This window comes from Diceros bicornis, chromosome 8, assembly GCF_020826845.1.
Source record: "Diceros bicornis minor isolate mBicDic1 chromosome 8, mDicBic1.mat.cur, whole genome shotgun sequence".
Taxonomy (NCBI): Eukaryota; Metazoa; Chordata; class Mammalia; order Perissodactyla; family Rhinocerotidae; genus Diceros; species Diceros bicornis.
In genome coordinates, this window is record NC_080747.1 from 7,412,405 (window position 1) to 7,426,285 (window position 13,881).

A 13,881-nucleotide genomic window follows, 5' to 3' on the forward strand; every position below is an offset into this window, starting at 1 on the left:
GAACTCTCATCCTTTGCAATAGGGGGAAAAGAGCAGAGGTTTTTAAAGATCTGGGTTCAAATCTTGACTCCAACATTTACTAGCTGTGTCATGATAGGGGACCTCAGAATGTCTCTGGACTTCTGTTCCCTCACTTGTCAATGGCAGCAGTTACTCCTAACTTCAAGACTATCGTGCAGAGTAGGGGTGATGTGTAAGGCACCCAGCACAGCGTTTACATTAAAGTAGATGATCAGGAAGGTTAATGCCCGAGGCCGTTATGAGCGTGGCAAGGACAAGGCAAAGAGCAGGATGATGCCAGGGAAGATCAAAGCCACAGCCTCCGGCATTAACCAAATCACTTTTGTGGTGCCATCCCTTGTCTCCCTCTTAGAAGAGCTCTAGCCGTGACAGTGCCTGTCCTAGCCCCTTCTATCTGGGTTCTCTGGTCATAATTAACTCATCCACAAGTTCTTGCCGAGAACCTTGTAGGTCTCAGGCCAGTGCTGGGCACTTTGGGGGAAGCTGGTGTTTCAAGCACAGACTCTACTCACAGCAGAGATGGCTAGTTATGCTCCACCTTCCACAGTATAGAGCTGGTGCTGGTCAGTGGCTGCTCCCCAGGACCTCTGTTCCCCAGCCCTCCTTGCATCGAGGTCTGCCCGTGTGACTTGTTCTCGCCATTGGAACATGAGTGGGAGGGTGTTGTTACTCTGGGTCAAGGCTCTTAAGAAGCGTCCTCCATGCTCGTTGTCTCCTCCTGCCTATTGCAGTGGACAGTGAGGCCCCAGGGGCTGATGGAGCCACAACACAGATGGAGCCTGGGTCTAAGCCGCCACCTACCAGGGACACCAGCCACAGATGGGTACACGAGTGAGCAGGTAGTTTCTACTGTGGTAAGCCACTGTCATTGGCGATGTATTTGCTAGGCAGCTAGCATTGCACTGACTAATACACTGCTGTTAACATGACTCAGAATTCCAACTCCGTACATGAGACATTCAAAGCACATTGCTCAGGACTGTGTTATGAAGGATCATCTGTCTTGGTCAGTGGCCTTGGGACTGTTTTTTAAGTTAGTATGGTTGGGTTAGAAGCTCTGAGACCACTTTGTTCTGGTGAGCAATTAAGGAACCATTAGGCCCTATAGTAAGTGCTCAGTATAGCTGTTGAATGGATGAACGAATGGCTGAATATGTATGATGACAAATACACACTCTTCAACTTTGACTTTGAGGTTGTAAAAATCTGGTTCTATTTTATCTTTCCCCCACCCCCAGCTCAGCACAGAGCAGGTGCTCAATAATTGCTTGAGAAATTGATTTGCACAGAATCAAACCTTACTCTTGTTCTTTCTCTAATAAAGAATTTGGTATTAGCTTAACTAATCCCTCTATTGCGTGCCATTGGCTAAGGCCACCTCCACATTTTTGCTGACACCCTGAAACCCAGCTGCCTCTTCCCTGGGAGCTTCAGGAATACGCAGAACCAGGGGCCTTTTGTCTCCACTTTCTCTCTCCCCTAAGACTTCATTTTGAGAACCCCTGCTGCCAGCTCCGGCTCCACTCTTATACCCACTCACAAAAGCACACATCTTCCCCGCTCAGCTCTTTCCTCAGTTATTTCATTCCTTCTTTAATAAACTTTTCGGGAGCACTTCATGTCCTCTGCATAGTTCTAGGTTCTCAACGAACCACAAACAAGGTCCATCATACATATCCGGCCCTCCACTTACTTTTGTGAATAAAGTTTTACTGGAACACAGCCATATCGTCCGTTCATTTACACATTGTATATGGCTGCGTTTGCACTAACATTGCAGAGTTGCACAGTTATGACAGAAGCTGTCTGACCCACAAAAATATTTACTGTCTGGCCCTTTATAGAAAAAGTTTGCCGATCCCTGCATTAAAGAAATGAGTATGTAGGAAACCGATGAGCCAGTGAGAGGTGCTATGAAGGAAGTAAACCAGGATGATGTGACAGAGAGTATGTGTGTGTGACTGGTGTGGGTGTGTGCATGTGTGCATGTGTGTGTGCTGATTTTAGATTAAGTGGTCAGGGGAGGCCACATTGGGCCTGTGAGATATCTCAGGTGAGATTTCCACAGCAGCCTAGAAGCCCCACGAGGGCAGAGACTGCCTGTCTCCGGGTTTGCTCCCCAGTGTTCCCAGGCCTAGCACAGGGCCACTGGCCTCACACCTCCAGGGGCACTGATGTGAATGGTGCCTGTGGAGTGGCTGATCCGGGGCCCCTGTAGGACTAAACACATTTACTCCTTGAATCTACTTACACTGTATATGTTCTCCTGTCACTTTGCCACCCCCCCGGAAGAAGCCTTCTTCTTCCTCCAGCCATCTGACCATCATCAAGCACCGTCTGGGTGTGCGTGCACATGTGTGTGTGCCTGACGCCCTCCACTGATTATTCCAAGGTCCCCTCCATCATCTCATTAACATCCTGATCTCCCAGATGGGGACAAATGCTCTTCATTTGTCACAAACGTAATAGGCCATGGAACATGATGACCCTATGAAAATCAGCAACGCAAAGGGAGAAACAGAAGTTCGGGTCTATTTTTTCTGATGGAAACTTAGTGTTGTTTCCATCAACACAGAAACCACATCAAAGAGGAAGCACAGGAACACCTCCCGGAGAGACTGTAGAACTGTGGGGCCTGCCCTGGACCACCTTCTCCATCCACCGTGGCCTCTGATGAGCGCCCCTGAGGGCACAGACACAGAGCCAGGGGATGGCAGGGCCCTCAGTCTCATCCACCCTGCCATTTTACAGATGGAGAAACTGAGGCCCAAGGAGAGGAGAGGACTTTCCCACCGACCATGGCCAGGAAATGGCAGAGCTGGGGCTGTTAGTCCTGGGTAAACTGAGGCTCAGAACACTCCAGACTCCACACTCGTGCAGCTAGGCTGTAAGGTGGTGTTTAGGCCTGGGAGTCAGGTGGCTCCATCAGTGCTTGCTCTAGGCAAGTCACTTCCCATCTCCACCTTCTCTAGAGCTGTCCTGAGCCCTGAACGAGCTAGTGCACATCAAGTGCTCAGCTGAGCATAGCGCATAGGCAGTGATCACTAAGTCTCAGACACTAAATTATCATTAGTGTTGTATCCTCCACACTACACGGTGACTTCTCTATGGGCACAGACTGTAGCATGATTATCTTCGATTCATCCCAAACTACTGTAGCTGGCCCATAGCTTTCGCAACAGTTAATTGTTGCTGTGTTGTTGTTATTATTAATGCATCTTTGCGTGTGCACGTTGCCCACCATCTGTAGGATGGACATGAAGGCAGCCAGTGCATTTAAATGAGTGTGGAACTCTCTCTTCCCCTCCATTCCCAGTCGGGCCTTGTCCCTCCCTGGGCCCCGAGCTCCCCATCTGTACAACGAGAACCCCTCCCCTTGGTGGTGCCGTGAGCCCAGGGGCCAGCCAGTGTGGAAGGAGGGGCGCCTTACCGGGACCACTGCAGAAGGAGGCGATGATGGCCAGAATGCACACGATACTCAGGTAAGGGATCCAGTGGGCGTGGTCCTGTGAAAGGGCAGCGGCACGGGCAGGTGAGGAGGCGGCGGTGTCGAGGACCTGCCTCCCCACCCCAGCTCCTCCTCCTTCCGCCTGTGTGACCTTGCACAGGCCACTTTACATGTCTGAGCAGCAGTTTCAGTGTCCATCAAATGGGGATAATGATAACCCCTAAGCCATTCCATCTGGCTGTTTCACAGATGTGAAGGTGAAATGAGATGATGGTCCCTGGCATAGAGTAAGCGGTAAGTGAATGAATAACTAACACTGATTGAGTGCTTAGTCTGAAGCAGGCAATATGAGAAGTTTTTATAGGCATTATCGCATTTAAAAAACTTTCTCTTAGTTATTGCTATTTTTATGTAAAACACCATACTTCTACCCCTGCCATCCAGACAAGGTACGAGATGAGTTAACTCATGTCATTAAATAGGTTTGGAGGGGCTGTCACTTATCTGGTGGGGGTGGTTGGGGTGGCTTGGTGCTGGGTATGCAAAGAAGTTTAGGGAATTGCCCCCGCTCTAGCAGACTGGGTGGTTGATAATTAGAATATGGTGTCACTAGCTATGGGACATGGTGAGCACGTGTGGAGGTTCCAGGGCCCCAGTCTAGAGAGATTCAGGGAGGGGAGGAGCCTGTGCTCACCTTTGAAGGCTGAGCTGGAGTCAGCGGAGAAGAAAAGGAAAGGAAAGGAGCTCCAGGAGAACGTTCTGTATGGGCAGGGGCACAGGAGCACGGCCAGGGGTGAGCCGCAAACACTCAGAGCAGAGGGCGAGCGGGAGAGGCGGGAGAGAGCAGCCCTTCTGTGTCCAAGTCCCTCAGCTCTTGCTGCGGGAGGGTCTAGGGCTGAGAGGAGAGTCGCAGGCTCTTGTACTCTGCATGGCTCACTGCTGCACTAAGTCATCCATCCATCCATCCATCCATTCGTTCACTTGGCAGATGGTTCTGAGTTCCTGCTGGGTGCCATGCATTGGGCTGGGAGGTGGGAATGCAGAAATGATACAGGCATGGTCCTTGCCCCCACAACTCACTGTCTATCAGGAGAGCTGAGTCAAGTGAAAGCCAATGCTGGACAATAAGTGATATTGCAGGGTTGCCCCGGGGTCCCTGGCAACACAGAGGAGGGCGCCTCACTCAGATATGAAGGTAAGGGAAGGCTTCCTGAAGGAAGAGGTATCCAAGAGGTATCCAGGGCTTGCTGAGTCCAGAAAGCAAGAGAAGCCAGTTGAGCAAAGGAGGGCCCTAGGAAGAGGAAAGGGCCAGGCTTGGGAGCAGGGCTCAGGGAGGGGACTTGGGGAGATGAGGGCAGCAGAGCAGGGAAGAGTCTGAAACCTTGGGCAGTGAGCCCTGGAGGGGGTCCCATGCTCCAGGCAGCCCCTCTGAACATCTCACACAAGTTGCAAAAAGACAACACCCCAGAACAATTGGCTTCCTCGGAACCTCTGAGGACCCAGCTCGGTCGGGCCAAGGAGCCTGCAAGGGCACCCGGCCCAGGACAACCCTGGCCTGGCAACTGGGAACGAAAGTCTCTGCCAGCACATTGCCCCCGAGGAGAGGTTTCCGCCTCCTGCCCAGTCAGCGCGCCCAGCAGCACCTCCTTTCTGAAGGACAAGCTACTGTCCATCAGCCACCACCAGCTAACATCGCCTTCTCTGGAGATGTTTGGCACATTAAGACTTTAGCAGATGATCAACACGGGCACTTTCCAATAGGGATTCATTTTTGAAAAATGCAAAGATTTACTGATCACTGCGACCTTGCCTCACGCTTGCCTTAGTGCTGAGAGGGGATCGAGACACTGAGTACGTGCTCAATTACTGCAGGTTGCCCTGAACAGCACAGGGGGGCAGAAGGGAACCCCAGGATCCTGGGATCTGATCCCTGCTCTGTCATTTACCAGCTGTGCAGCCTTGGGCAGCTTACTCATTATTTTCATGCCTCAGTTTCCCCATCTCCATAAAAGGAAAAATACCACTTTGATAAGGATTAGGTACAGCACTCTCTGTCCCCCAAACACACACCAAGCGCTTGTTATGTTCTAGGCACTATTCCAAGTACTTGAAGTGCATTTTCTAATTTAGTCCTCACAATACCCCTGGACCTAGGGACGACTGTCCCATTTCAGAGATGGGGTCCTGAGGAGCAGAGAGGTTAAGTGACTTGCCAAAAGTTTTGTGGTGAGTACGTGGGAGAGCCAGGATTCACACCCAGGCGGTCTGGCTCCAGAGCCCCTGCTGGTCCCACCAGCCAATGATGTGACAGTTGTGAAAGTGCCTCACATGGGAGTGTCAGGCCCTCCATGCAGGAGTGTGACAGCTGGAAGAGGCATCTTTGGAGTCGCCTAGTGCCATCTCCTCTATTCCACAGATGGGTAAACTGAGGCTCAGAGAGGGGACGAATCTTGCCCAGGATCACACAGCTCCTTAGTGGCAGCGACAGGACCAGAAGTCAGGTCTCTCGTCTCCCAGTCCAAGGACCCGTTACTGAACCCTCCTCCCCAAGGGTGCCCAGCATCTTCAGCACTGAGATGCCCCTTGGGAGTGCCACATTGCAAGAGCTGTCTGTAGACAGTGTGAACCTCCCAAGCCAGAGGCCCCGAGCACTGAAGCCAGAAGCCAGCTCCATGCTAACCTCCCCCAGGGTCGACAGGCACATCCTCTCACCTGCAGCGTCAGCGTGATGGTGAGGATCCCAAAGAAGAGGGTCATCAGCCCAAAGCCGCCAATGAGGAGGGGTTTCCGTCCCAGGCGCTCGATGACCAAGCCCTAGGTCAGGGTCAAAGAGAGACAGTTATTACTCCACTTCCAGCAGCAAGGAAAGGAAACTCAGTGCTGGGAACCAGAACTGGGGTCGTGGCTAAAGGCTGGCTTTGACCTGAAGACACCTGGCCACCTTCTCCACGGCCACAACCAGAGAGGTAGTGATCTTTATGAGAAAGGAAGAAAGGGAGGGAGAAGAAAGTCACAATTCTTGAGCACCTACTGTGTGTCGACACATTCACCCTTCCTGCTAACCTTCCTCGTTAGGGGGTGAGGGGAGGGTGGGCTTATCTGCTAGGGAGTCTGGAAAAGGAACTGAATAGACATGGTTGCCACAGCCTCCCCGGACCCCTGCTTCGGAGCCAGCCTACCATGGAAGGCAAGCGCTCTCCATTCCTTTGTGCTCACAGGTCATAGGTTTTATAGGGGCAGACTCCCAGGTGGGGGCACAGAGGTGGGAGTGGGCAGAGAAGGTTAGGTTGTTTCCCACTCTGCCTGGGCCTGGGCGTATCAGTTTCATTCTGGGGTGTGATACCAGGAAGCCCAGGTCACTGCAGCCCCTGAAGCCGCGTCCCTTTACTGAGATTGACTATCTCAGTGTGACTCTCTGGTCTGGGCCCAGGCCCAGGTACACGAGACACTCTTCCTAAGCAGGATGTTCCAAGGATTCAGAGATTATCTCCCAGGAGCCTGTCGAGGGCAAGTCTTTTCTTTGGAACGTGCAGAATTGAACACCCTGAGTCAGCTGAGTTAACCCTTCACTACACATGGGGATAATAACTTTTACTTTGTAATAGCCAGATATTTGTATTGTATTGTATTGTATTGTATTTGTATTGTAACACATAACAGGCAATGAATATAAGGAAACCTGTATTATTTCCTGAATAAAAAATACCTATGTCCAAGCCTTTCCTATATGATTCCACAGCTTCATACATTCTTCCTTTCCTTAGGCAAATCCAGGTCTTTCCCACTCCTTCCCATTGGTAAATGTTCTGTTTAAAGCCCGTCCTCCAAGGAGCCTTCCCTAACGACCAATCCCACAGTAATCTTCTTTCTCACTTGTTCTGGCAGACACTTGCAAGCAATCTCTCATGGCTACTTTTTTTCTTAAAGAAAGATGGTATTATTTTTGTAAAAATAATATATGCTCATTGTGAATTCAAGCAATGCAGAAAAGCACAAGGAAACAAAATATCTGAGATTGACGTGTTGCATTGTTACACTGAGATTAATATGTACTTGTTACTGACTTTGGTGTTTTGAGGTTTTTCGTTTTTTTGTTTTTTGTTTGTTTTAGTTTCTTCAAAGGCACCCCAACAATGTCAGAGTCAGAAAGTGTGCCTCAAACCCAAACCAACGGAGGACCACTGTCTTACACCGTGACGCCGACGTTCAAGTGCTTTGAGGAGTCTGGCTGTTTCATTTCCCTAAAGTCTCCGGATGAACCAGTAACCTGAGCCAACATAAAGCTGAACACATTCTCCCTGATTTGAAAACTCTCTCTAAAGCTGGTCTAACACCTGGAAGACACCAAGGAAATAGCTGTGAAAGAGAAAGAAGAGAGAAAAGCCAGCCTCTCCATCCTAGTGGGAAGCAGCATCAATCTGTAGGGCTCCTTTCTTCCTCCTTCCTCCGTTAAGTCCCATTAAAGTGCAGCCTGTCGAAAGGGATTAGAATAAACACGGTATTTCCACTCAACATTAAATCAGTAGTGAGGACATTAACTCAAGAGAGACAGCAGCCTCTGAAGGTTACTGACATCAGCTGGGACGAACTGTCAGCCTCCTGATGCTCCCCTCCTGAAAGCCCCCTGGGGACTCCTGAGCCACAGGGTCATTCATCCATTCAGCAGCCATTTACCCAGCACCTATTGCCCAGCACACAGTGCTAGGAGCTCTGCTGGAATAATAATGGTAAAAAATATTTTTTGGTTAGGATTTAAAAATCAACTTTATTGACGTAGTTACATTCAACAAAATGTACCCATTTAATTGTACAGTTTAATATGTTTTGACAAATTTATACACCCATAAAACCATGATGCCATCAAGATATAGAACATTTCTATCACTCCAAAGTTCCCTTGAGCCCCTTTCCCCAGCCCCAAGCGACCACTGACATGCTTTGCATCACCATAGGTTAGATTTGTTTAGATTAGAGTTCCATATTAGAGATCACTATGCTATTGAGATTCATCCCTGTTGTGGACATCAATAGTTCGTGCCTTTTTAGTGCTCAGTAGTATTCCATTGAATGGATATACCATAATTTGTTTCTCCATTCACCAGCTGATGGACATTTGGGCTGTTTCGAGTTTGGGCTTTTATGAATAAAGCTGTTATGAACATCGATGTTCATGTCTCTGTGTAGATATGTGCTTTGATTTCTCTTGGGTAAATACTTATGAGAAGAATGGCTGGGTCATACAAGTAAAGATTTTATAAGAAACTGCCAAACTGTTTTCCAAAGAGTTGTACCATGTTAAATTCCCACCAGCAGTGCATGAAAGTTCCAATTGCTCCATATCTTCATCAACACTTGGTGTTATCAGCCATTTTAATGTTAGTCATTCTTATGGTGAATAGTAATATCTCTTTGTGGCTTTTAGTCTTAATTTCCCTGATGACTAATGGTGTGGAACATCTTCCCATTTGTTTATTGACTTTTTTGATATCTTCTTTCGGAAAGGTTCTGTTCAAGGCTTTTTCTCATTTTCAAGTGGGTTGTTGGTCTTCTTCTTATTGAGTTCTAAACGTTCTTTGTATATTCTGGATTTAAGTCCCCTGTGGGATGTGTACTTTGTGAATATTTCCCAGTCTGTGGCTTGCTTTTCCATTTCCTTAATGATGTCTTCTAAATAGTCATAGATTTTAATTTTGATGAAATCCAACTGATCAATTAAAAAAAATGGTTCATGATTTTGTATCCCATTTAAGAAATCTTTGTTTACCCCAAGGTTGCAAAGGCTTCCTCCTAAACTCCCTTCTAGAAGTTTTTATAATTTTAGCTTTGGTGTTTCAATCAGTGGTCCCTTTGAGTTAATTTTTGTGTACAGCACGAGATAGAGTTGTATTTCATTTTTCCTATGTGAATATCTAGTTTTTATGGCACCATTTGTTGTAAAGACTACCTTTCTCCATTCAATTACTTTGGCGGCTTTTGTCTTTCTGGACTCTATTCTGTTTCATTGATCTGTATGGCTATTCTTATGCCAAAATCACGCTGTCTTGAGTACTGTGTAGTGAACATTGTCACAGCACTTACTATGGACCAGGCATGGTTCTAGATGCTTTACCTATAGTCATAATTTAATCCTCATAACATTTCCATGGGGTAATGTTATTATAGTCCCTTGTTATATCCAGAAATTGAGGCTCAGAGAGGGTTAGCAGCCTGCCCAAGGTCACACAGTGGCAGCACCAGCATTCAAGCCCAGGCAGGGTCTGGTTCCAGAGTCTTGCTCTTACTCCCTGTGCTCTGCTGCCTCTCCTCACTGTCAGTGAGACAAGTGTACATATAGATTTATCAAAAGAATATACACGCTCTCCCAGGGCTTTCCTTCCTTCCTTTGTGTGAGGCCCTGGCACTGGGGCACAGGGAAGAAAGAGACAGAGTCCTTGCCCTTGGGGAGTGTTATGGGCTGAACTGTGTCCTCCCCAAAAAGATATGTTGAAGTCCTAATCCCCTGTATCTCAGAATGTGATTTTATTTGGAAATAGGGTCTTTACAGAGGTAATCGAGTTCAAATGAGGTCATTACGGTAGGCCTTAATCCAACATGACTGGTGTCCTTACAAAAAGGGAAAATTTGGACACAGGCATGCACACGGGAAGAAAGCCATGTGAAGATGGAGGCAGAGATCAGGAGGATGCTTCTACAAGCCAAGGACCACCAAAGATTGCCTACAAATCTCCATATGCTAAGGGAGAGGCCTGGCACAGATTCTCTGTCACAGCCTCAGAAGGTTTCTACCCTCAGACACCTTGATCCCAGACTGCTGACCTCCAGAATGGTGAGACAGTAAACTTCCATGGTTTAAGCCCCTCCATTTGTGACACTTTCTTAGGCAGCCCTCCCAAACCAACACACAGAGCTCGTGTCTGACGGAGAGCAGGGCTTGGCACAGTCTGTGAAACGATTAATCATAGGAAGAAAGAAGGAAGGGATGCAGGGAAGGAAAAGATGGTCTAAAATTTCATTTATTTCAAATGTGACTCCATCAAAGCTCCCACATTTGACTTCATGTGCCTTTGCAGCATTTTACATGTGTTACTTTATATGAATTTTATGGGCCAGTCTCTGTCGACGTTGTGTTCAATGCTTACGTCCAATTATAAAGGGCACGCCAGTGCTTTGCAGAATCCCTGACCTCTCGGGGACGCCAGAGCCCCTAGGAGTTCACTCCCCCACAAGCCCATGGAGGACACCCTGCTCTTTCTGTCCTGCTCCAGCCTGGGCCTTTTCTCATTCTGCTGGTTCCCAAGAACTTGCCTGGCTTGGCTGGCTGCTCGTGGGCACACGGGCCATGCGGACTGACTGAGTGCAGGCCCCAGAGGGAGGAAGCGCTGCTGGTGGGGGCTCAGCCTCCTTGGAACATCAACTCTGACGCCCCCTGGGCAGAGGGTGTGGATCCCAACAGAGAGCTCTGCGTAGCTGGCAGATGCACGTTCCTCAGATGCCTTTAACTGAGTCTTACTCAATTAGCAACCATGTGCTGGGTGCTTGAGATGCGCCAGCGCCTGGCAGGGTGGAATGCGTGAAGACCAGGGACTGCAGAGATGCAGTATGACAACTTCCATCACCATTTCTTTAAAGCTACTGTGTCACACACACACACACACAATCTGAATACCGGAGCAAGATGCCGCCCAGATTGCCGCCCAGATTGGGGCTAGCACCCGGGTATCCCAAATGGCTGCCCTTAATCTTGACACTTTGGGGATGGTAGGGTCCCTGAGGAGCTCTTGCCACACCAGCAAGTAGTGACTCTCCAGGTGGAAATTGGATTACTGTCAAAGCTTTAGCTATAGAAGGATAGAGAAAGAAAAGGGGAATGGTTTCATTATCGCTGACTCAGCTCTCTCGGCAGAGAAAAGAAAGCGAAGGTACATTACATGAGAAGAATGTCACGGTTCAGTATGACTTTTAACTGCTAGTACTTCTGTTTTAAATGTGCAAGCGTGAGTCTTTGCTTTCACAAGTCGCTGTCTGAAAAGAAGCCGAGACCTTGGAAAGCTGTGGTTATCTGCAGGTTAATGGAGTTTTAAAGTCTGTATTCAGAAGACAGGGTCTCAGAAATAATTTTCTCCTTGGAATAGGCTCTTTCTAAACTGGAAATTAAAAACAGTTTATTAAAACATAAACTTTATCCAGAAATTTCTGTTTAGGGCCGGCCCCATGGCTTAGCGGTTAAGTTTGCGCGCTCTGCTGCTGGCAGCCTGGGTTCGGATCCCGGGCGCGCACCGACGCACCGCTTCTCCGGCCATGCTGAGGCGGAGTCCCACATACAGTAACTAGAAGGATGTGCAACTATGACATACAACTACCTACTGGGGCTTTGGGGGAAAAATAAATAAATAAAAATTTAAAAAAAAAAAAAAGAAATTTCTGTTTAAAAAATGAATGTGTGTGAGACTTGTATATCTGTTTGGGCCAAAGGTATAAGAAATGAAAAAAGTTATTTTTTAAATGATTATCATTCCAGGGTGGTCCATGATCCCTACATATAATAAATTAAAGGGTCTTGAGACATTTCAATCAAAGTGCAAAATCAGACATGGATTGGGGCCAACTGGAATAGAAGGGAATGTTGCCAGGAGACCAGGCTCTCCCAAGTCCTCAAGTCCTGGGAAAATTTTTCCTCTTGGGTTACTTTAGAATGGGCTTGAGGCAACAGCTTCGGTAGCTTCTGAGGGGAATACGATCCCTACCCTCCTGCGCCTCTTGAGAAAGGAAAAAGTGGTTCTTAAGAGATTTAGGATCATAAGTTTAAACTGTGCTCAATTTGGGGCAAGTGGAAAAAATTCAGCTCTTAAAGAAAAGAAGTTGAGAAAGACCGTGGGTGGCCAGCTGACAGGACTCAGTGCTCTGACATCAGGCCACGGAGCCAAGAGAGCCTGGTGGCAGAGGGGAGAGGGTGGTGGGAGCAGCTGGCACTCAGAGCTGGTACCAGGGAACGCAGTGTGCCGTCTCCACCTGAGCCCCCGTGAGCCACGTCATCTTCCTTTGATGGCGGCAGCTGGTGGGGCCAGCCAAGGTACAGCGGAGCTGAAGGAAGCTACCAGAGATGGGGAGAAAATCAGGAGACATTTGGAGGGAAATAAAGCATCCTGGGAGCCAGAGGGTGAGCTGTAGGGAATGGACCTGTGGTATGTCCTTGGCCAAACTCAGAAATAGAACCACTTGATAAAAAAGTATTTTCAGAGTTAGGGGTGGGTGGGAGCAGGGCCTGCAGGAAAATGGGCTTCCAGGGCAAAACTGCCTGTCTGCTGGGGGTGCCGGGCCCTGACTCTGTGTCTCTTCTTTCTCGTTCCCCTTCCAACCCCCCCTTCCCATGAGGATGAGCCTTTAGAACTGGGAGAGTCCCCGTGTCTATATGCATGCTTCCGACCAAGGCAATGGATTACGTAAGTGCTCCTCTAATGATGATGTTAGCACCAGATACGGAAAGCTGCATAGCCTGAATTTTAATCTCTCAGCTCTGGTGGGGGCTGCTGCCCAGAGGGAGCCCCTGGCAGCCATCCACGCCCCGCCCCCCAGGGAGTTTGGGGCCCAAGGGAGAGATCTGGTCCCACTTTTGCTTGATGTGGTTCCCTCCTTCTGCTAAGTTCCTGTAACCTTTGTGAGACAAACTGGGGACTTGACCTAATATTTTAGTGGAGGTGGGGGGTTGTTTCTTTCTGCCGCTCTGTGGCCCACAGAAATGCCGCAGAATCATTATCTATCACTGGAAAGGTTTCCAGGGTAGGGGAGGATTAACTGAACTCAGTCCTTTTGATGCCAGCTTCAGAGCACATGCAGTCTGATGATTCCCTGGGAAAATCAGCCTCTTTTCAAGCCTCCTAACAGCTCCTCACTTCCACCCTCACCACCTCCTGCCACATCTGTTTTCTTCACAGTGGCGGAGGGATCCTTTCAAACGTGACATGGCACTCTGCTGTCCACAACCTGGGCTGAGCCCCTCCAGCCCCGCCAGCCTCCGTCGTCCCTCAAACTGGCAGGCTTGCTCTGCTCTTGTGTGGCGTCTGCTCCGGACATCCTCTGTTCACCTCCCCAGATCCACCCTGCGCCCTGCCCTGTGTCCTGGAGGAGGACCCGTAGGACCAGATCAAAAGGCCGCCTCCCCTCTGCCACCAGGTGGTGTCAGCAAACCGGAAAGAAATCAGACGGAAGAGAATGGGACCAGGGTGTTGGTTCCCCGGCTCCCTTTCTACAGGCACATTGTGGTCGGCTGTGTCCCTCTACTGAAGGTCGCCGCTCCTGATGGGTGGCCGACCCACCTACAGACCCACCCTACAGACCCACCCACCCGAGTGAATCTGCCTTCCAACCCTCACTTTCACTGTGCCGTCTCTCTCCTGCTGGGGTCTGACTGATGC

The 13,881-nt window shown here is 48.9% G+C and overlaps 1 protein-coding gene across 4 annotated transcripts in view; it reads right to left on the bottom strand.

The window, feature by feature from the left end:
- SLC2A9 (solute carrier family 2 member 9) overlaps positions 1-13,881 on the bottom strand; it is a 261,777-nt gene that overhangs the window by 63,351 nt on the left and 184,545 nt on the right. For all 4 annotated transcript variants that reach the window (XM_058546727.1, XM_058546729.1, XM_058546726.1 and 1 more), the window contains 2 exons: positions 6,182-6,283; positions 3,452-3,527 (listed from right to left, as the gene is read on the bottom strand). In XM_058546727.1, the coding sequence (XP_058402710.1) occupies positions 3,452-3,527; positions 6,182-6,283 (178 nt within the window). The remainder of the gene's footprint in view (positions 1-3,451; positions 3,528-6,181; positions 6,284-13,881) is intronic.